General features: G+C 43.0%; 1 protein-coding gene across 1 annotated transcript; it reads right to left on the reverse strand.

Annotated features, from left to right (window-relative positions):
* Positions 1 to 440: 440 nt before the first annotated feature.
* ivns1abpa (influenza virus NS1A binding protein a) lies at positions 441 to 8,061 on the reverse strand. Its single transcript, XM_061077611.1, has 14 exons — positions 7,882 to 8,061; positions 7,533 to 7,666; positions 6,714 to 6,883; positions 6,529 to 6,604; positions 6,234 to 6,407; positions 5,441 to 5,566; positions 3,842 to 3,952; positions 3,257 to 3,398; positions 2,639 to 2,863; positions 2,242 to 2,363; positions 1,983 to 2,109; positions 1,736 to 1,867; positions 1,368 to 1,541; positions 441 to 832 (listed from the first exon to the last, which is right to left on the reverse strand). Exons 2-14 carry the CDS (start codon positions 7,641 to 7,643, stop codon positions 570 to 572), a joined length of 1,953 nt encoding a protein of 650 aa, XP_060933594.1. The 5' UTR covers positions 7,644 to 7,666; positions 7,882 to 8,061; the 3' UTR covers positions 441 to 569.
* Positions 8,062 to 24,310: the final 16,249 nt, after the last annotated feature.

Genomic DNA, 24,310 nt, shown 5'->3' on the forward strand with positions numbered 1-24,310 from the left:
CTCCGCTTGTTTGAAATGACACAAAAAGCCATGACGGGTGTTTTTCAACTCTCACTCTCAGTAAGGCTTCAAACCACTGACCTTTAAATATGTGAGCAAAAATTACATTTCCACGACAGAAATATTCTTAAATAAACTTTTTAACTTTCAAACGCCACCACTCCATTCTACGACCAAGTGACCGACAGCAGATCGCTCGTCTGAAAACCCTCAAGTGACAAACCTTTCAACTCCAAGAGGAAAAGAAAAGCACTAAATGTGTGTTAAATGTTGGCATAGGACAAATAATGAGAAAGAAAAAAAATATATATATACAGCACGAAAAGAAAAGAAAACATTGTATGCAATATGCAAAGGCGTCATGTCGCTGTGGGCAACAACCCTCCCACCCCCCCTCCCCATCTGCCAAGTAGTCTTCACTGAAGACCCCCCACCCCCACCCATCCACTCATACACACACAGAACATCACGAAACACGATTACGTCACTAAGCCTGTTAGTTTGGGAAAAGGTGAAGCACTGTGAAACCCTCCAACCCCCGTCTCTCTCTCTCTCTCTCCCTCCCTCCCTCACTCGGAGAGGGGAGTCAGGGTCTTGGCGCAGTCGTTCCACTCGTCCGTCTCCGGGTTGTACACCTCCATCGAGTTGAGGAACTCGTTGCCGTTGAAGCCGCCCACGGCGTAGATGGTTTCGCCGAGGATGGCCACGCCGGCGTTGCTGCGCGAGCACGTCATGCTACCCAGCATCCTCCACTCGTTACGGGAGGGGTCGTACACCTCCACGCAGCGGAGAGCGTGAGAGCCATCGAAGCCGCCGATGACAAACAATTTGCCTGGAGAGAGAGAGAGAGAGAGAGAGAGAGAAACTTCAGCATCAGAGAAATGACAGTGATATTCTACAAAAGATGTTTATTTTAACCTGTGTTGTGGTTCAATGAAATTCATGTCAGGAAGTTGAAACGCAATCTGATTTCATTGGCTTTGTTGGTTTTAGCCCACAAAAAAAAAAAAAAAAAAAATACTGAAGGTCTGATGCAGAGTACAGCTTTTTACTAGGAAGAAAAACACATTACACCAAAAATAACTACTTGGAAGATTCAGACCGACTTTTTCAAGACGCACCTCAGGAACCTTTAGTTTTCAGCCTCTAAAGCAGATAGAAATACGACTATGGCTTAAACATTTGGCTTTTAATGTAAATCATTGCCCTTCTTTGGAAACTGGATCCGACTGGAAAACAAGCAGCCGTCACCTCAGGGCGAAAGCAATGATTTACAATAGAAGTCAAAGGTTTAAGCCCTCAAGTGTTTTTCTATCCTGATTTCGTTTGCATTAGTGCCTGAGAAATGCTTGTGGTGGTGGTCTTACCTTCATGGACGGCCACGGCGGCTCCCCTGCGCGCCACGTTCATGGGGGCGATCAGGGTCCAGGTGTTGTTCTCGGGGTTGTAGCGTTCCACAGTGTTCAGGCAGTTCCACGACTCCGCTCCACCGATCACATACATGAAGCCCTCCAGCTCACACACTGCTGCCTGGTGCCTCCCTGAAAGCAAAGTTTCTTAATGAATACAAGGTTCTCCTCAGGAAGCATCTATCACAAGACTGAAGATTCTTATTCTCATTGAACATAAAGCTCTCTGATCCAGTAATTCAGTTTCACAGACTACAAGAGCTCCACTTATATCGTCCATAATGTGAGGTAGTGCCGAGTGTCTGTGGGACTGTGAGGACACGTACTGATGTTGAGGGAGGCACAGTTGGACCAGGTCTTGGTCACAGGTTCAAATGCATCACAGTTCTTCAGGCCCTTCTGCCCACAGGGGTCCGACCCTCCCACAACATAGAGTTTGTTGTTCAAGGAGCAGACACCTTGAAAACAGAAGACAGGGATGAGCTAAACTGGTTCATTACCTAAGAGGCATCCCGTTTTTTACAGATAATACACGGAACCATCAGGAAGTGATTTGCTGTAGGAGGGACTGACCTGCGTTGCAGCGGTTGGTCCTCAGCTCTGGAACTTGAACCCACTCATCAGCGTGTGGGTCGTACGTCTCCCCAGAGCTCAGCTCGTCAGAATGTCCATTGGAACCTCCGATCACATACAGCTGACCCTGTGAGACCAGCAAATCAACAAATCAGTAGGTGATACATAAACCTCGCTCTTATCAACTCGTTACATGTTTTGTTGGCGTATATATGGACACTTAATAAATCTGAGATAAACTGCGACTGCTGAACGGTACCATGAGAACAGCCATCTGGAATCGAGCCCTCGGAGTCCGCATGGGAGCGATGAAGGTCCAGCGGTCCTCTTTGGGGTTGTAACACTCCACAGTCCTCAGACACTCCTCCCTGTTGTAGCCTCCTGCAAGTTCACCATCATCAGACCTAGCTCATAGTATTTTTTACCTTGCTTTTAATTATTTTTACCATTTCTCCACATATTTAAACAGAATGCACGATCGCCTAAATCACAACTCGTCAGTTATATGAGTATATTAACATTAAGTTCAGTCCTAATCTCATAGTTTCTTTCGTGTAGCTCTCAATCATAAAAAGACCAAACTCCTAATAGGTCTAATAATTAATACTCCAGGCATGGTTACATCCTGTTTGTTTAAAATCCTGTTCGGCACCAACCTGCTGCGATGACTCTTCCATTCAGAGCTGCGGTGCCCAGGCCCGAGCGAGCGTAATGCATGGGAGAGAGCGGCTGCTCCTCCAGCTCCTCGGGCTGGGCCTCGAAGCTGAGGCTCTTCATCAGACAGGGGGTGGCAGAGGGAGACGTCTGAGGGCTGCTGCGGCCGTGCAGGAAGATCACACACAGCACGCTGTCCAGCACAGCCAGACACAGGTGGGTGTTGTCTGGAGGGAACATTCAACATCGTTAAAGTCACCGGAGGGAAAAAGGTTTTGAGACTGATCTTGGAGAAGCAAATATTTTAAATTGAGTAATATGTACATATCAAAACAAGAAAAACTGCCACATGTTTAAAGTCCACAGGGATTAAAACACATTTGTTCCAAGGTTTTTTCAAAAACAAAATATGTGTCGTCTCAGTTCAGGTCTGTTTGATCACGAGACAGATAATAGACACAAATTTATACATAAAATTCCTCAACACAGCATAAAAGATGTGATGTCCTTTTAAGTAAAGTTGTTCGGTATGAAGTTGAAACTACCAGACTTTTATATTTCACAGATCCTGATCGTGCAGCATCTATAAGACTTTATGAAAGTAATTCACAAACACTTACTTGTGGTCTTCTCCGAGGCGATGTACTTCCACTCTCTCCTGATGGTCGGTTTGGGGGCGTTCGCTGCTTGGCTGGAGGGCGACAGGCTTCCTGAGGAGCTGCAGCTCATCGGCCTCTGGGTGCTCTCTCGGACCGGTTTCTTCTGCAAATGCACAGTGCAGCTACAGAAGCCAAGCTTGCACCACAGGCCCACCCGTGGCCAACACCAACCAATCACACCCAACCTATACTTTGATCCAGCTGCTCTGATGTAGACGTGACATAGTGAAGCTACATTAGGTATGCACTGAGAAATCACAAGCCATCTGAACCCATAACCCAACTTCAAACTACATCCTCGGTCCAGGCTGCAGATCAGATCTAACAGCACATATTAAACTGCTTATACTTCACTGGTTGAAGTTATCTTTACAATCTAACTAGGGCTGTAATAAATGCTCAACATAGCCAGGCAGGCATCATAGCTAATTTCTTGCTAATTTACTGACATTGTGGTAATAAATTAGCCGAGCTGCACAGTAGAGCTACACACTGCCAAGTTAAAGTGTGACACAGTGAAGCCAGGCACAAGTTGCTGTTGTGTACCTGCACAAACTGAAGTTGGTCCTCCTCGCTACCAAACACCTCACTGTGCCCCTCAATCACCAGCCCTCCATCCACCAGCTTATGGTCAGGTGAGTAGTACAGCATTTGCACCTGCAACACAGACAGGAACAACACACCTATGTGGCTGTCTCCATGGCAACACACTGAGAACCCCAGTAGAGAAGGGGAGGGGGGGAGGAGGAGGAGGAAGGGAGGGCGGGCAGTGCTGTGAACAGGAGGAGGGGGAAGGGACGATGGCCTGGATCATCACGCTCTTGAATGCAAAGCGTCCCTTACAAAAAAAAGACACACACGCCCCTGGTGCCACTGCATAGAGTGGGTTTAGTGTTTGAGCTCAAGAAGGCATCAGATTGTGACTTTCCTTTCCTTTGCATCTAAAAAAGAGGAAGGGATCTGGTGAAGAAAGGCTGCATCTGGAAAAATCTTCTGTGAAGAATGAAGAGGAGGAGGGGCTGCACGTGGCCCTCCTTCCACCTCTGCTGTCGGAAACCGGTCCTCTAGCTGAAGTAGTTGGTCATAGTGATGGCTGCCACAATGTGCAGTCAAATCCAGATGACTTAAGAGTGATGTAGAAACGATCAAGCTAGACCTTTATCCCATTTAAATTCCACGAGGCGTAAGAACACATGTGCTGCCGACAAAATGAAACTGCTTGAAGTGGATCGTCTTAGTGGCCAATGTTTAAAAAAAAAAGAGAAAGCTAAAGTTGTATAAAGCTGTGAGAAGTTTAATGACGTATACTAGCTCTATGTGCAATGCGGTTTTCTGCGTAATGCCCAATTTGAGTGAACTTACAATTTGAACGATTGGCCTGAATTAGCAAGTACTGTAATGTGCAGCTAAAAGATATTCAGTTGGATGGATTTGTTGCTAAAGTGATGTAATGTTTTCTTTTAAATGCAGAAATGGGTTGCATCTCTAAGTGTGACATGGGCAGATGGGAGGGAGCACAGTGCTGGCTGCAAAGAGAGGCTGCTGAGAGGCAGTAGTGCTCCTCCCCTCCCTCTCCTTGCTCTGACTCATTACCCTGGTGGCTCAGTCCTGGCTCCTCAGTCGGGTCCCCTGCTGCTGCTAATAAACCTACAGGAGAGATAAATCAATGGGGAGGAATGCCTGTTAGTGCTGGAGCAACAAACGCGCACCTGTTCAGATAGTAAAGTGGCAGTGAGACAGCAGAATCAAGGGTCAGACCTTAGAGAACCTGTGTTTTTTGCAGTTCAGAAGAGAAGAGCACTGTACCACTCCGCTGGGCTTGTATGTAAAAAACAACCACATACCCAAAAGAGAACAGTGGAAACAAAAAACGAGAGCAGACAGCGGCTCTTTTTCGGCTCACCTCTAATTTGTAGTATGGGTCAGGGGTACAGAGTTTCTTACTGCAAAAACCTCAACAAATCAGAGGGAAAAAAGAACAATCCTGACATAGCAGCATGACAACAGCATGCCAGTTCTACTTCAGCCCCCTTGATGACTTCTTAATGTCAAAAACAGGAGGAGTCGGAGAGAGGGGAGGGGGCAGGGGGGCAGGTTAGGAATGAAGATCGTTCTGAGAGTTTGGCTGCGTAGCCGGCTACTGACCTCCTCCATCAGTCGTTCCAGTTGGTCTCCATTCTCCCACAGGCTCCGCTGCACCCAGTTCAGCACCTTCGAGTAGAGCTTGCCATTGCTGGGCAGGGTCAGGTTGTCTTCTAGCATTACTTCTAACTATAAACACACACAGGGGATGAAACCAGAGTTAGATGCATTCACTGCAGGAACAAACTAGATGCATAAATGAGGAAATCAATACCATTGGCCCATTTCTGCTCACAGAAAAACTTGATCTTACAAGTTGATTATCAATTTACCTGAGCCTTAGAAATATTTACTTTTAATTTTACAACAATCGGTTGGTATCATATTATGTTGTTGTCATTGAAGCCAGTCAGCTCCTGCTACAAAATGAAAGGAATGCATTAATGGACTTAATGTGGGTGACCTGTACAGCCCTGAACCAGAGACTTAACTCACGTTCAACAAAAACCTTCAGTGTAACCCTCCCACTCTAGACCTTACTATTGCAAGTGTGTAAGCAGCCTAGCCTTAATACAGTCTCAGCTGGTTTTAGCAGTGGGGAAATCTAAAAGAAGCACACCTCATACTGTAAGTATTGTTAATCTCATAGTCAAAGTCAGAAAGGTTAAAAATACAAAGCTTAATCCAGTGTTTGTCATTCAACCCAAGACCTCCAATGCTGGATAAAGGGGGGGCTAGAACAGACGTCTGCCCTCAGCAAACGGCTTCATGGCTTCAGGACATCAACACTGACTGTTAAATACTTGGACAGAAATCTTTAAACCATCATTGCACAAGTGAAAGTTAAAGCTTGTACCTTGAGGCGGGGGAGTTTGAGGAAGTCCTCTTGTTCGGACACTTCCAGCATATGGTCTTGGATGAAAGCGTCCACCTTGGCCAAAACTCTGCCATCTCCCATGGAGCTGGCAAAGTTCCGAAAGGAAATGGCATTCTGGGCATCCATCTTAGACAACAGGTAGTCCCCACAAATCTGAGGAGTGAGTGGGAGATATTGGAGAAAATGACATGTCTCATTTCTACATTTTGAAGGATCAAGTTAATCACAGGTTTGAGTGCTGGGTTCGCCAAGAGGCAAACGAATATCTCCATACCTGTTTGACTCGCTCCATCTTGAACCGTTTGGCTGCAGAATAAACTTCCTTGACCAGCTCTTTGTCCGCCTTAAGTCTGTTTTCCACAGAGAAAACAAAGAGACAAGAAGACGACATTGTTAATCATTTTTCAAATGTTTTGCAGTGATAGGTTCAGAGGTAAAAAGGTCAAGGGAGCTACTAACTGGGCAGTGTAGGCATAGTTGAGCAAGATCTCCACAGCCTCTGGGTCCAAGTCCTCAAAGGTGACATGTGATACTCCATGAGACTCAATGTCACTATTAAAGATCTCAAACAGGTAGGGACTGCAGCAAGCCAGCACAGCACGGTGAGCCATCAGCTCGTGACCACACACCTGCACAAAGGACAAGAGGAACATTTCAATGAATGTTTTACAGGAGAGTATATGTGTGCTTAAGGTAGACAACTGATGGTAAACATATCGAGATCAGTGTTTTAGGGTCAAAAGCAACCAAAGAAATATAGTATTGATTGGTAGTGGGGAATGTCTGTAAAAAAAAAAAACTAAACATGATCAATAGTTAAACATCTTAATATTTAAAAACTATGAGGCAATAGATACCCTAAGGCTAGGGTCTGTAAGAATATCAAGTAACTTCTGTTTGGCTGCAAGTGTTTCAAAGAGGTCTATTGTGGAAACAGGTTCTCACCCTTAAGTTTTACAAGCAATGGAAACAAAGGGGAACATTTTTGTTTCTACATTCTTTTTTTAGAGTATGTACATTTGGCATGACTCATCTGGAACAATCTAACAAAATATTCATCATGCAGGGAGCTAAGTTGGATATTTCTTTAACTAAAAAAAACATAAATGCACATTCAGATTGACATGTCATGAATTTCCAACTAAATAAAACAAATCTATAATTTTATCCTCTGCTGTACCCACTTGCTACTCAAGTCTTTATGCTTCACAGAAGTGCAATGACCCACATGTGAGTGCATGCCGGCCTATGCCCATGTGTGTTTGTATTAAACCGTACCTGAAGTCTGACATCACAGAACTGACCACTCTTTCTCAGAGCGTTCATTTTGGCCACGGTGGAATCCAGGAAACTCTCATCCTCAAAGATCAAATAACCGTTTGGAATCATCTTGGTGAATTTTGATTGTGTACCTGAAGAGGAAAAGTTAAAGATAAATAGATTTTTAGACATAAAGAAATAATACCCAGCATGCTTTTCTTCTCTGCTCTTTCCTACATGCTGTCAGCTGTGCAACACTGTTAATAGCTGGCTTTATTAATTGATGACCAGTGAGAGGATTAGGATTAGGGGCCTGTAATGTTCATTGTGGACTATAATCTGTCATATGCATTAGTCATGGCCTTACCTAATAGAGAATAATGCAAATCCAGGGAAGCACTACTGCGGAGAGTAGAACAGGAACCAAAGGTAGGCAAAGCAGACTGAGAGTGGAACCAAGTCTTCTTCACCCGCGGAGAGGGATTGGAGTAGAAGAAATGCCAGTTGACAACACTGGTGTGATCAGCAGGGAGAGGGGGAGCAGCCGCACGGACAAACTATCAGGCTTGAAGCGACTGTAATCAAGTCCTCGGTATCCCGTTGGCTATAGAGTTTTACTTATTCTGTGTTGGTCATACATTATAACCTAGGGAGAAGAAAAAAAAGAAGAAAAGGGACATGAGTATTGTTAATTCTTCTTAGAGGGAAAAGGGACAAACAGTTTATTTTCAAATCAATGCAGCCTATTCTTGGCACTCGAGTAATGCTTGCATGACTCAGTTCATTCATGGCAGAAGAGAACACGGCCCGTCCTCCTTTTTTACTCATCCAGGGTCTTTATCACAAGCCAAACATTTTCCAAACATGCGGTAGACCTCACAATGTTTCCATATTCCTCACATGCATTCAAAATTCAACGGCAGATGACCTTGTCCAGGAAGAAAACAGAAAATCCAGTTTTAGTAGCTTAGCCCATGCTTCGTTACTACTCCCTTGTAACACTATCCATTTGGTAATTTAAATTTCCACACCTGCTGCTTCGTCCCACGCGGCCAAGCAAGACAGTTAAATGTGTCTCATGCCTTCAGCTCCGTCTCTCCTGTCTGTGGTGAGGCCACTCAAACCCTATCTTATATGACAACCCCCCGGTTGGCTGGCTCCTCCCTATAGGACTATAAACACTAACCTAAAAGGAAAACGCAGGGGGGAGCCACTTGTGACAGCGTTTCCACTGACAGCCATTTGGTGATGGTCTTATGCAACTGCATCGCTGCACTATGAATTCTGGTTGGCCAACCAAGGTACTCCATTTTTCATGGAGCCCCGTCCCACAAGCCCCACCCATGGTAGCACATCACATGCAATAGAGAGCATCTCATAACTTTCCATCTCAGGACATTTTATACCACAGATCAAGATCATGTATAAATATCACTCGCCATAATGCTGAGCCGGACAAGAGCACACAAGTCTCACTTGTACCAATGAAAGCTTCTCAAGTGAGGCAATTTGAGGCTTAACCAAAACATAATTATTCCATATGTGATCTGAAGCTCAGTAAAATATTGAAATGCTATTCAAACAGATCTATTACCATCTCAGATGGGGAGAGGGGACAAGACGGACCACAGCAGTTGCCCCACAGTCTGAAACTGTATCCACTGAACACGTGATGAGGCTTTCTGGGTACGACTTGTCCAACTTGTATGTGCTTCCAACTATATTTTAAAAAGCTGTTATTAACTCCATTGTGCACATGTAATGTACTTGTCATTCTAGCTTTTGTCAGATTTCACATACCAACGTGTGAACCACTGTGCAAGAATTTCCACAAAGAATATACTAGTTTCTTTGCAGAGCTTATAGTACTTGACAATAATGACGGCTAAAAGTCTTGTTCTCAAAAGGCAGCATTTGAGAGAATATAAAAAATATTTGAATTATTAAGGTGATATCTTGTTTGAGCTTTATATATAAACAGATTCAAGTCCAGGTGCAGTGTTATCTGCTAACAAGTACAGACGTTGTAAGAGACGGACCTTGAAACAGACAAACAAGTATTCTATTTGATGTTTTAGAGAAATAATAACTGTCTTCTCTACATTCAGTTGGACACTTGTTTACTAAAATAATATTTCTCTTAACTTTTGTTTTCAGGTAACAAATAATTTCAAAGCATCATCGGTACTTCCAGATAACCCTTACAACAACAACAACCACCACAACAGCATACTTTGACAAGGCGCCAAGTAACGAGTTGAGCAAGGAAATCACAATGCCATGCTAATCATCTGAAACCAACACCTCTGATATTTAAAAAGCATAAGTACAAGGCACCAAGTGAATTTAATAATCATAAGCCAAGAAACAGCAGGAAAAGAGGAATTATGTTGAGATTGGCCTGTTCAGCCTCAGATTGCATTTGACTAATTTGCCCCCCCCCCCCCCCCTTTGACTATTACACAGCACTATGCAAATCAGAAAGTAGAAAGGACAGAATGTACAAGGAGAGGATGAACGGAGAATCAGTCTTGAGGGAATAAAACAAGCTTTGAAAAATGTCTGGCCTTACCCTTAAAAAATATCCTGCACTACCTGACTGAAGTCAACGTAGCAGTGAAGACAGGTATCGAGTTTGGTTTGACAGGTTCGTATCCAAAGAGAAGAGAATAATGTGCGGTATGACAGGTAAATGTTAGGTAAGGAATTGTAATACAGACGACTACTAATCCCATACCATGAGAGACTGACAGGTCGTTTCAAACTCTGACTGCATGACTTCCCACAGAGATGTGTCCGACAAAGATGAAGACACCACACGGAGATAAATGACATGAAGATGGATCCAGAGGCTACAAGGGCCATATTTGTGTTTCCAGTTAAATTAAATAACTTGTCTTCCTTAACTTGCTCAAATATACTGTTGCGTTAGTTATAGTAGCAGGAGAGTTTTGAGTATCGGGTAAACAGTCACATCCTCTCAACTGCATGTTTGCTTTCAGAGGCAACAGTTTGCCGTCTCATCCTCCGTTGTCTATATTATTGTTTAAGTACGTGTGATTTTAAATGTTTTTAGTTTTTTTCTTCAGCAACGACATAGAGCACCCTCTTGCACATCCTGCCAACGACATCTATAATTCACCCCGTCTGTGTATGGATTGAGGGAACACTGACCCACTTTTGAGTGGTTATGCAACATCTGGGCAGAAAACTGCATGTGAAGACTGAAATGTTCACCTCCTCCACATGGTTGGGTCCAGCACACTTGCCTGTTGCCTGGTTCCCTTCTCATCTCTCCAGCTAACACTAAAACAAACACACACACCGCAAGGCAGACCACACCCTCAGATCACTAAATTATTCTTAATACAGAGCTGCTGCCAGTAATTGATTAAATAATCAGCCTCTGATAAGACAATCATACGCTATCACCAGTATGACAGGCTGGACCAGCATACAGTCAATTCAATATCTAAATACATAGAAAATGCCGTGGTAAGCATGTTTTGAAATGTGCCCTTCAAGGGGAATTGGTCGCCCTTTTGGTCGCTTACGTTGACATCACCAATCACGTGCAGATAGAGAAGAAAGGCCAAGCAGATTCTGTGATCTGGAAGCGTGTACATGTGGGCATGCGCTTGAAAACCAGGGAACAGAAGGAGACGGAACAAAGGCGAGAGACGGAGAAAAGGGCTCGGATTGTTCACAACTTTGTCACAGAGGCTGGCTCTCAATGTACTTTCCCTCTCCATTTTTCCATCTGATTAGTCACACACAAAAGTGCAGGTCTGACACACTGAGCAGGCCAGTGCTCGCTGGTCAACCCCCCTAGTGGAGAGGAGAGGAACTGCTGGATATCTCACCCAGATTCACTGTGTGGAAATTTACCACCTACATATAACAGATATTACACAAGGGTGAGGAACTAACAGCTGAAGGAGGCAGAACACACTAATAGTTGTGCATTTACACACATAATACACACACACCCTTCATCAGAACGGTGCATTATCTAATATAGTTTATGTAACAGCAGATAATTCAAGTGTATGAAGAATTAAAAGGTGTAATTGCACATTTGTCTCTATTCTTAAATAAGCGTTTATCGTACGTGTGTAAAGTGGAAAAATCCCCACGTGGCTGTTCTCCTCAGAACCGGATTAACTGCACAAATGGCGAAATCCTCCGGTAGCGTGTGTGAGTGTGAGTGTGAGTGTGAGTGTGTGTGTGTGTGTGTGTGTGTGTGTGAGGCAACCCGCAGAAACCTGTGAGAAACCCGACACGCAAACAACCGGGGAGACGCTTTCCCTTTTACTAGACAATCGATACAACCACGATCAATACACTGGCTTCCATGGTGTAGCAGCACCGACCAGGACCGGCCCACATGGCACGGCACCGGGCGGAGGGTGACTAAAGGACAGGATGTACCCACGCTACGTCGCCCACCCTGCCGTCCCCCCAGTGGGCAAGTCCCACAGCCGGGTACCCTGGATGTCATTCATCCGCCTGCCTCCCCCCCTGGTGCCGGGGTAATGTACCGGGGCCCTGATGTGTGGCGCCCGGCCAGAAGTCACATACGATCCCGCCATCGGGGAAAGTGGGTCAGGAAACCGGCGCCCCCCCCCCTCCGGGAGCCCGGTCCTCCCGCAGACAGTACCCGCATTTCAGCTGCTCAAACCCGGGGGCGGACATTGGGTCTGGAGCCGAACATGAGCCCGGAAGAAGGGGAAGGATGGAGGGAAGCAAGTGCGTGGTAGCCCCGCTAGCGAGGCGGGCGACCTGCTGCCTGTGGCCGGGGATGACAGCTCTCACACCGGCTTACAGTAATCACTCCTGCCCGGGGGGAGACGAGGCGTTCGAGGGGGTGGACAGCCTCGAGGAGTGAACAGCCTTTTCGGTAAGAGCCGGGCAGTGGGCGCTGGATGTCCCGGTTCGTAGCCGGGGAACACGCACCAAGCAGCGGTTTGCGTGACACATCCTCCGCGGGAATTAAAAATTGACATTTCCACAGTTTTCACCCCCTCCTCCCCGTTAGCCACGGTTCATTCTACCCGCACATGCAGCACCCAGCCGGGGGACGAGCACCGCGCGGACACCCGCAGGGAACCGGCGACATGTTTAACGGTTCAACCTCGTGGAAAGACACGGTGAAAAATATTAAAAAATGAAAAGAGGGAAAGAGAGGGAAAGCTTCTCACCTGAGGCGTTTGACAACAGACGATATTAGACATATTTAGTGAGAATTCAGAGTTGGTTGTTCCGGGGGAGAAACGCTCGTCTCTCTGCGGGGTTTGGCAGCTCTTGGTCCGGGTCCTGTCTCGGCTCTGAACGGGAAGCGCGTCCTCTGGCGTGCTGACTCTGGCTAGTGCTGGCGGAAGTGGCTGGTGACGCGGTGGATGCGCGCTCCCGAGGAAAGAAGAAGAAGAAGCAGCGTGAAGGCCACGCCGGCGCCGTGACGTCAGCGGCGCAGGGCTGATGAAATCCAGGATGAAGATCGATGATCCAGTTTATCGGTGATCGATATCAGATAGACATTTTTTTTTTGCAATATGTGTTTTTTTAACATGGATTATGAAAATGATTATTTTCTATAAATCATTATTCTCATGGATATATATTCATCCCCATGGTCCCATAGATAGATAGATGGGCCTCAGCAAGGCCACCATTGACTCCTCCTCCTTTTACCTGCCATGTCTCCATGGAATTCTTTCTTTAATCCAACAGCATTCATGTGTTTTTTTAACATGGATTATGTAAATGATTATTTTCTATAATTCATAATTCTCATGGATTTATATTCATCCCCATAGTTGCACACTGTGAGATAATAAACCTTAAAAACCAGCAAATTATTATTTTTGTTCCTATACCTATTTTAATGTTTAATTATGCTTCTTAAGTTCTTGCGTATTTTTTATTTTTTGTCAATTAATGATTAAGTATTTTCATATAATGCCCATGTTACTGTATTTTGAATATTGTTACCTTATATTATTATATATATGTATTTGTGTTCTTAATACATAAAAAAACGAATACAAATAATATTTGTAGATAATAGGGGGTATATGAAGATAGATAGATAGATAGATAGATAGATAGATAGATAGATAGATAGATAGATAGATAGATAGATAGATAGATAGATAGATAGATAGATAGATAGATAGATAGATAGATAGATAGATAGATAGATAGATAGATAGATAGATAGATAGATAGATAGATGCACTTTATTTTATAACCAAAACACTGGAACTTTAAGGATTTACAATTAGCTGAAGTAGAGAAGAGAGAGGAGGGAAATACGGAAAAGACACAAAATAAAAGGAAATAAATAAGGAAACCAGGACGCACAGAAGGAGGAAAAGAACCAGGCAGAGAGACAGCCCAGATGATATCCGCAATATTTTATTAGTCAGAGCTGAGTGCATCAAATTTGTACTAAAGTAGGACTCTTGACGAAATGCACAGAGTAATGAATGATAACTGGGTGAGGTCAAAGAGCAGGCAGGCTGTAACTGGGCCTCAGCAAGGCCACCATTGACTCCTCCTCCTTTTACCTGCCATGTCTCCATGGAATTCTTTCTTTAATCCAACAGCATTCAGCTATGCACTGTCATAATCTTTGCTACATGAGTCACGAGAGCGGCATGCCAGGACGAGCTTCACTGTGTGAGTCGCTCGATGTCGATCAGGAGAGAACATCCGACCTAAAGCCTCTTCACTCCTGCACAGACACCATCAGGGAGAGAGAAGAAACCGGTCACCTGCCCGGACTGAAAAGAGCTTAGCACTAGGTCAGTAATTAGATTAGAGGATAAGAATCACTTCAATACCAATGTGTCAGCCAGCCTTTGTATTTGCACGGTGTGTGTGTGTGTGTGTGAGTATATTTTTCTGCATGTGCTGTTGTTTGTGAAAACCTGGCACCAGATGTAACCCTGACAGCGGCACATGATCATTTAGCCCCGGCTTTAAAAGCACGCTGACCATTGTCCTGGAAAACCTTAGTAATCACAACCGAAGCCATGGGCCCAGTCAACACAGATTAGGTTTATCAACACAAAGTAGTGTCTTCATAACAGCCTCTTGTGCTGGTATTATTGTCACGACACGCTGCTCCTCCATCCATGCGAAGAATGACATTCCTGACAAGGGGAGAGAAGTTACTGCCGGCTCACACTCCAGGAAATGAGTGGCTGGTTTCCAAGAATGGCCACCTCTATCATATTTTGCCTCTATTTGCTTTTTGCAGCCTTCTTCATGTGTGCCTGCCCTGGACTGTAAAAGTCGCACCCCCATGCACACAGGCCAGGAAACTTACCAGCCCTAAGGTCACATCACCGGAGAGGCAGATATAGGTGATGAATCCCTGTTTGACGCCAAACGAAAATTAAAAAAGTCAAGAGCTGTGGATGGTAAAACACCCGAGGCTCTAATTCATGATTTACAGAGCACAACCCTTTAATCAGCAGAGCTTTGCTCGTCTCAAGGTTTCTGTCGGTGCTCATTGGGAGTCTTGTCTCCGGGCTGTCTGACCTCAGCTTTCTCCCGTCTGCCTGCGAAGGTGAATGACGATTCCCTGGCAAGTCGTCAGTGCATCTCCTCAGAGTCTGGAGCCTCAGACGTGGTGATTACTGCTGATGGAGTGCAGCCAGACAACCTGACCTGACTTACTCCTTTCTTAAGGACGTGTTTTCAGGTATTGGATCTGGACCAAAAAAGCTTTTTAACATAATATTTGTATTTCACGTGATTCATTTTTAGTTGTGATTCCCCACATGTTTCTGTTTGTTCTGTGCTTTAATCTGTTGGCTGTGTTTCAGTAGGTTTCTGTATGTTGCCTGTCCCGGCTCCATCTTGATAACGACTCCCTGACAGAAGAGATATTGTGTCTCAACAAGACAGTCCTTATTAATTTAAGATATGAACACCTTGAAATATATGAAAAATGCAATCTCAAATTTCCACAACCACAAAAATACCAGTAGATACAGCTGTTACAAGTATGATGTGATATTGATAAACTTCACTTACAACAAGATATCATTTGTAGAGGAGCTTTATTGTGTCCGATCATGGACGTACTGTATCTGCAACACAAAAATGTAAAAGCTTCCAGATGGACTGCAGAAATGATGAGTCATGTAATTTTGAGGTTTGAAAGCAGAGTAAATGTTTGCAATATATTAAGCTGCAGCATCATCTCACTGTATTTAAATAGTATTCATAGTCGTGACATAAGAAGTGAGACCAAAAGCACGAAGCATTTCACATACATATATAAACCCCTGTTCTGCAAGGCACTCGTGCAACTGCTGCATCAGTGATGCCAAGGTCACAGAAAAAGTGGCCGAACAAATGCACAAGAAAAAAAAAGGTTGTAGCCACTGCTCAAAGGAATACATTTGCATTTTCTGTCCTCTGTAACAGTACACCATGTTTTATGAGCAGCATTTCAACAGTAAAGTATAAAATGTATATATATGTTATAAAAGGTGATCAACATGAAACATCTCGTCCTTGCTGGCTGACAGATTATTAAATAATACCAAATATGTATAAAATCATTTCCAATAAAAAAACAACTGTGTGGGTGTGTGTGTTGCCTTCAATGTATTCCACCACACAGGACACAGCCTTCTTTTGCTGAGTCATGTACTGGACTCTGGCAACCCCTTCATTCTTCTTATTCTGCAGAGATTTGTTCAGTGAGGCGGCAGGAACGTGTTCTGACAAGGACACTGTAAATATATATCTGGGCCCAGTGACAGCACGCGGCTGGAGCTGTTCTGTCGATGGAGACGAGGTTTAAGTCCTTAAGTTAAAAGTTTTAAACGACACTCTGGCGATTAGAAACTTTGAAAATTCACCACATGATAATTTAGGGGTTGACTTAACAGATATTTCATGATTTCTTATTTATTGTACATATGAGACTATAAAGTTTTGTCTTCTGTATTAATTAAACAAAATAGAAATCATTTATTTGAGTATATCGCCTTAATTTACATATATATCTACTTTATTCTCATTCTTTGATTAGTGTATTGAAAGCAGCATAGAGGATCATCACTGTGTTTGCGTTTGAGAGTCTTTTACTGGAAAAACACAAAGTTGAGTTGCTATCACTTATTGTCCCCCACACTCAGAAGTGTGCACAGGGCCATGTGCAGTTACATAGTCTCCTGATAAGGTTCTGATAATCTGTGAAACTCCTGAACGCAGCCTTCTCGGGAGAGGCCGATGACATTGACGAAACAGAGACACTGTGTTTTCAGCGGGGCAAAGGCTCAAAGGACAAAGCTTTAGTTTCGTATCATCCAGGTGGCGTCTGTGAAGTCTGAGATATAGTTTATATGTTTGATACTCGGCTAAGCAGCTTCCTGACCTCCCCCCTGGGCTCAGTTAGATATTCACTAATTTGGACATTCAGTAACAAAATGTTGTGCAAGTTTGTGGGACGTGATTTAATTTCATTAAATATTGTTGATATTCATTTCTCACAGCAATTCTTCCTAATTCTTCCTGACTTCCTTATTTACCAATTTTCATTTTATGTTTCCTCCTTTCTTCCCTGATTCAGGGTCACAAGAGAGTCACAGGAGTCTGGCTCTCCACCCCGGGTGTGCACATAAAATACTTCTCATACTTCACAGTGGTACCAGCGACCACTTTCAAACCATCCACCCTCCTGTGATCTCTTCTGCACACTTTAAGAAGGGGATCAGTCGAGTTTAAATAGAACACACACACACACACACACACACACACACACACACACACACACACACACACACACACACATACACACACACACACACGCTCATCTCAATTTTGCTGGAATAAGGCTTGATGAGCTGCAGTCACATCTTGTTGCACTGATCTCCCTTGAGGACACTGACTACCAATTAATGTACTGCGTGCACCAGTGACCTCAGAAACAAGTGTGTTTTCATTAAAGCTCTGCATTACTCTCCCCATTTATTTTCTCTATATATAGTTACGCAGAGTCCATCTGTTGTTAGATTCACTTGTTAGATTCAGTTTCCTGAGTCCTAAACGTCTAAAAATTCAAAACTTTAAAAAAACTGCATGTGCATCTATGTAGCACCTCTCTAGTTTTAACAACCTCTCCATGTGCTCTCCACGAAAGGTCAGATTCACACATTCATGCAGTGCTTCTACATATAGCACTTCTCCATCTGCCATCCAATCACACATACTGCCACTTGGGCAATTTGGGGTTCAGACTCTTGCCCAAGGAAGCTTCAACATGAGTATCGAACCAGCAACCTTCCATTATATTGAATGAACCACTCTACCACTGTCACTAAATGCTTGCGCAGTGTTTTTGGAGTCGAAGGAATTAGCCAAGAGGCCGCAAGTAACAAATCATAGGACAGTCACATGTGTCTCTGGTATTTTGGTCTTTAAATTGAACTAAGTGAAGAGGTCACGTTCCTCGAACACCGGTTGCATCATGTATTGACCTCTGACCTCTGCATTCAAACAGTGATTTAACAGTTTTACAAGTATGACCACATCTTTATAAACATAAAGCACAATGACAATAAAGACATTTATCACAGTATCCTATTGTATTATGATTATTACCATTATCATTAATTTCAATAATAATAGCCCTGTGTTTTTATCTTATTTCTAAGACGCAGTAGATGCACATTAGTATCCACAGCAAGACAGAACAGCATTAAATTAAATTCACATGTCCTCACATGCGTTTTTTCTTGTCCAGGTTTGGTCTGGACACGTCCACAAGTCAATCAACAAAGTCCAGAGGAAGCTACTCAAGCGCGATAGAGAGGATCAATGTCTCCACTTCAATTGCTGATGCCTTGAAAGAATATCATATCAACATCTAATGATTGATCAATGTAACCGTTGGGGCGGTGTGTGTGTGTGTGTGTGTGTGTGTGAGTGTGTGTGTGTGTGTGTGTGTGTGTGTGTGTGTGTGTGTGTGTGTGTGTGTGTGTGTGTGTGTGTGTGTGTGAGTTACTGTGTGTGTGTGTATCCAAATGATTGGATGTTACGTAAACGATTAAGACAACACATGATGGCTCACACAGTTCGTGTAGGTGACCTTACATGGCAGCAGTTTCCCCATGTGACAGTGTGTCTGGTCTCAGATGATTCCAGTCACCGGCTGATCTAATCGGTTTCTCTCTCTCGTCCCTCTCTTGTCATCCCTCTGTTTCCGCCTGTGATTCGTCCCCTTTCTCCTCCTGTGACTCTGTCTGGTGCCTTTGATGATTTGTTAGATGCTCTTTTCTTTGAAACACACAAATAACACCAGTCATCCTTTTTTTTTATGTGATGAAGTTTCTCTTCACTTCCTCCCCAGGATTATCTCAGCTGAACTCATAAAACCTCACACACATGACTCCGGGCCACAAGCGAGTGCTGTTGTGATCCAGGAAATTTCCACATCAATAGTGAGAGTGGAACCAATCCAAACTTAGTAGCCCCAAGTATATGTTTATGACAATAAATTAATCTATGTCATAATTTATATTAAAGGGAGGAGCAGAGAGACGACATAAACAAAACCGAGAAACAGACCACAGCTCCGCACTTCTTAAGATGGAAACTATAACCCTGTGCTATTTAAATATTTAATGTGCAATCATATTACACTTCTATTCACACTGTATACATTGCGTTGACATTGTGTACACTATTTCTATTTATAAATTTCCTCATATTTATACCAGGAACCTTATGCTCTGAGGTGCTAACCACCATACCACCATGCCAACCTTTTCTTATCTTATCTTGGTGCTTTTATTGTTGGTTTTTCATAGAAAAGTAAGTAAAACGCTGATTTTACATCCACACACGTGCTGCTCACTCCACCCTCTGCTGCCAAATCCTTTTATCTTCCATAATGAGAATTTAATATCTCACAGCTTTGCTCTTAACACGCTTTACCCACGGTGACGGTAGGATGCTGAGAAAAGCTGCGGCTAACACCCAATTAGCTGTGTACCAATCGCCAGCTCATCACACTGTGCTTCCCATAATGAGCTAGTTAGCAGCATGGCCACTTTGAGGAGCAGCACAATGATACACACTTGTGTTGTGCACTGCTGGAAATAACATCAGTAAACTGTTACATAACACCTTCTCATTGTAGCCCTCACATTCTTTACAAATCTTTTACAGACCATTTACTTTGACACTTCCTGCGCTGAAACAACGATTCGATTATGATAATTATAATAAATAAGCAGAGAAGGAATTTGGATTGACACCATTAAACACAATAAATCATTAATCTGTTCAAGGGCAATTTTCCACTGGTTTCGGTAAGAATCTATTTCAGAGTTCCAACAACTGCGGCTTACAGCAGAGCTGCAAAAAGTTTTCTCTGTGTCTGACACGCCGAGGGGGTAAAAAACATGTGGACATTAAATCTGACCCAGTTAACGTTCCACAGGTCAAACTTCAATAAGTTGGGACATGCACACACAAGTCGAGCACATATTTTCTACACACGCATGTGGGGAAACACGCATGCATCGGTTGTTGGTTATCAGGGATTTTTCTCCTGACTGGTTTAACTTTTAACCAGTTTCCCCCAGAGAGAGATAGTTTCACAACGCTTTGAGGTATTTCAGTTGTAGAGCCAGTGATGTTAGCAACTGAGACCAGCAGAGTTCTGAAGTCATGAAATCGTTTTTATATTTTGATCTGATTAACAGACATAATGACTGAACGCAGTTATGAGTCTAGAGAAATGGTTAGAGCATCAGAATGGTGCCACAGAACAAGTAGGTCTGCATATTTGCATTCTTGTCATTTCTGTGGCATTTGACTTGCTTTAAATGTGAACCTTTCTTTTTTGAGGCATGACTGTGCATCTCATTGACACTTTGGAATGTGAAAAATAGAACTGGAAAACCAAATCTAGACATTAAATAAAGAAAACAAACATAAATTCACTTCTTCTTTTCATGTCTTTATTCTGTAAAACAAAACTTTTCTTTTTAAATGGGTCAGGTTCTATTTCATCATTCGAGTTCACAGTTCATCAATCAAATCCTGCTTAACTCATGCTTTTATATTCCTCACCGACAGAATGCATTAAAACGTCAACCTCTATTTCTACACAGGCCTCATCTCAGAGGTTTAATGCACTTAAGTGCTTTTAATCTACTTCTCTCTCAACTTCAGTGTCTGTGCCTGTGGACGCAAATGGGAGATTAACTGAGGAGGCAGATGACGTTGAATTATATACACAAATGAGCAGTGTTTGTAAGAGGAGAGACATTTACAGTAGAGGCTTGAGAGGGTGAACTAGACCTGGAAAGAGATTGAAGTGCTGATGCTTGTTGATGACGCATGTAACGGCTCCGTGTCTTTCTCTTTGCATCACAACAAAGCAATTTAGCGGTTGTAGCGACTGTGATTGAACCTCCAGTAGCTTTAGCATTCTGTTAATGGAACACACTGCATTAACGCCTGCTGTATAAGTTCAGCAGCAGCCTCGTGTTGTCTTCATCCACGGCTCCTTCAAGCCACCAGGACCATGTCCTCGTCCTGTGGAAAATTTGCAGATTTGTGTTGTTGTGTTATTCAAGCTGCTTCTCTCCTTATCGTTGTTGTTGCCGATGGGTTTTGTTTTGGCACCAATGGCAAATGTCAGCGGCATATTCTGCTGTGGCAGACCATAATATTTACTTTAGGAATTGGATCATAAGAAATCCACGGCTGTCTCCCATGGAAATGCATGAAGCAGCGTGGCACAACAAGACTTGATAACACTGCATTTAAGAAAAATCACATATTTATGAATATTTATATAAAACCTGCATTGTGTTATATAACAACATTTTATTTCATAATGCATGACGATTAGATGATATGATAACACAGATGAAATTACAGCCAAATTATTAATTAATAAGCATGAAAGATACATTTTTAGCTTGTGACCATTGAAAAGGGCAAAAGGACTGTATTGATAGTGCAACCACTTCAGATGGAGAAGTGTCTCAACAAAAAGTCCCATATTGTGACCTCGTTCCACATATTTGTGTCACATTCCAGTGTCGAGGAGGAGTGTTGATATTTTGACCATGATTCCGTGTTTTGGTCAAAACAAACCGCTCAGTTATTGGCATCCTGTCTTTGGATCCCATGGAGCTGTTTCCATGTTAAATAGATGAGATCAGCGGGGTAGAGAAGTGGATGGAGCACATGAGCACAATAATGTCCATGTCAGAAACGTAAGTGAACATAAATTGGTCACAAGAACAGTGATGGGAGTAGAAATAGAATCACATAGAAGCAAAGGAAAGTGATGGGAAAAACAAAACCCCAAAAAGTACAAATGCATGATACATTAACATTTCAGTGCTTCTCTTATCATGTGACCTTCAGCCTATATGGAGCACAGGCACAACATACTGTACATGTCCCAGTTAGAGATAAATCCTCACCTTTCATTGACGACCAAGGTCACTTAGCTAATGTACAGTAAAGCCTCTCAACCTGGAAGGGGACGCCTCTTATTGTAGAAACACTCACGGTCTGCCTGTGTTGTGCTTTCAGGGCTGTGCCCTATTTCAGGAATTATGTTTTTGAGTATTTCTGCGAAGAGAAAAGCATCAACAAAACCCCTGATTGCATGCTGGTAGTATCTGCCACATGTATTCAGTTTATGAAGCAACACACACACACACACACACACACAAACACACACACACTCATCTCTGTCTACGGAAACGAGCAGTGACCTTGTCAATCCTCCTCTCCCTGCATATAAATCTGCTCCCTATAGCCATCGGCCCTATGATGCAGTGGTCCGGTTTATTAGTAACCTGAAACCTGTACTCGTGACTTTCTGTGGTTGCACTGAGACAAGTTGCAATGTTGTATGTTACATTTATTTGATTTATGACGCAGGTTCTTCCTCCCCATAAAACAGGTTGGACGTAGAGGAATATTTTAGATCTATTTCTCAGTGTAGAAGTGAACCAACACGTGGGGCCACAACACCATAGCAGCTAAATGGACTTTAGCCATCATTATTTAAATATATAATATATATAAACAGGTCAAAATATTTTTTATATTTCCTTCTGTGACATACATTAAAAAACCTGAATTAAAATGTTCATTAATTTGTTAAATTTAAATATAAGTGGGATTCTAATCTCTATTTTTTCTGGACATGTTTAGTCTCAGCTGACTTATATGACATGAATAAATATATTTCCTCTAACTTTTAATACATGCAACAACAACAATCTGTTTAACCTCTATTCAGCGGCTGCCAAGTGGTTTTTATTGGTTTTGAGGGAAGTCGTGGCTGTCTAAACATTCATGCTCCTGATGAACTGATTCAAAAGTGGTAAGCAGTGGATGTCTTGTCTAAAAACCCAAAAGCATTTCTCATATTTGACTAAATTTACGTTGCAAAAAGTCTACAATTTATTCCAATACACAATGTAGAGCTTAGAAAATCATCACAAAGTAGTAGTTTGGAGAACAGTCAATTTGCATTGTGCAGGCCTAGGAAACACTTGTGTGGAGAGGCTGTAGGAAAATATGTGGTGGGAACTCACACGCTCAACTAGTGAGTCCACATCATGGAAAGTTTCATCATGGACTTAACTTCGACACAAACAAGTCCAAATTAAAATAATTTCAAAAGAGGATTTAATCAATAAACTAAATGAATAAAACACAATTAGACTTAACGATCAGACTTTTAGGTATTAAAGGCTGGAACATTTTGTTCTTCTGTAAAAAATGTGTTTCAAACATGCAGACTTGGCATTTTCTTCCATTCTCTTACGTAACATATCCACTCGGATGTCAGCTTCCTCAAGGCCATGGGAAGTGAGACTTACAGATTCAACTTGCTGCCTCTCTGGATGAGCATAATGTCCCTCAACACAGAAACACACCTACCAACACTCGGCCTGGTGCCTTCTGTCGGGAGGAGACTGAGGTGGGCTGGGCTCTAATGGCCTGAAGAACAAATATTTCCCTCAGTGGAACAAGGTCAGGACCATGTTTTGAGAAAAGGGTTGAACAGGAAGATGCAAATCCTCAATTCCCATAATATTCCTATGTGCGCCCCGCTTGGTGTTTGTGTCTCCTTGTGTGTGAAAGAATTGTGGCTACTTACGTGCAGGTGTGTGGGTTTATGTAAAAAAAAGAGTGAGGAAGCGGTTGTCAGACCCAGTGAGAAAGTCGCATTTATTGCATAATACACTTATGTGTTGCACATGTCCACCCACCCTCCTTCTCCCTTTTGCTCCAAGCTATTATTTCAACTTGAATGCCTTCTCACGCATCCTCCCTCCAACCGTCCCAGCCTCCCTCTCTAGTTTACACGCTAAGATGGGAAATAAAAGAAGGCAATAAAACGGTGATGTTCATAACTGAAAGGAGAAAAGGATTGATGTAAGCGGGGGTTGAAGAGTTGTTGAGGAGTAACAACAAAGTCTTTGTTCTCCTCTCCTCTCTCATTTGCCACTGTCAGAGTCACATGAAGCACCCAAATGTAAATGTAGTAGTGTTTGCTCAAAGATTACTGCATATCCTTTCCTGCTGTGGGATTAAACTTGAAGGATTTATATTTGATTTATAAATCCACTGTCCCCAGACTGCAACAGTTTGTCAAGCTGGGTTAGTTCTGCAAATCGTATAGTTCAATCTACTCTTTGTGCACCTGTTGAGAACTCATTTAATCACATCTTATCCAATCAGTTGTGCCTTCCCCTAAAATGGAGGAGGCAGGATTTACACAT

The sequence above is a fragment of the Limanda limanda genome, chromosome 9 (assembly GCF_963576545.1).
Source record: "Limanda limanda chromosome 9, fLimLim1.1, whole genome shotgun sequence".
NCBI classification, from domain to species: domain Eukaryota; kingdom Metazoa; phylum Chordata; class Actinopteri; order Pleuronectiformes; family Pleuronectidae; genus Limanda; species Limanda limanda.

Coding starts and splice junctions, on each gene's coding strand:
- ivns1abpa (XM_061077611.1), bottom strand. CDS start 7,643: ATGATTCCAAACGGTTATTTGATCTTTGAGGATGAGAGTTTCCTGGAT. Junction 2,110..2,241: donor TCCAGATGGCTGTTCTCATG/GTACCGTTCAGC, acceptor CTGGTCTCACAG/GGTCAGCTGTATGTGATCGG. Junction 1,542..1,735: donor CTGTGCCTCCCTCAACATCA/GTACGTGTCCTC, acceptor CTTTGCTTTCAG/GGAGGCACCAGGCAGCAGTG.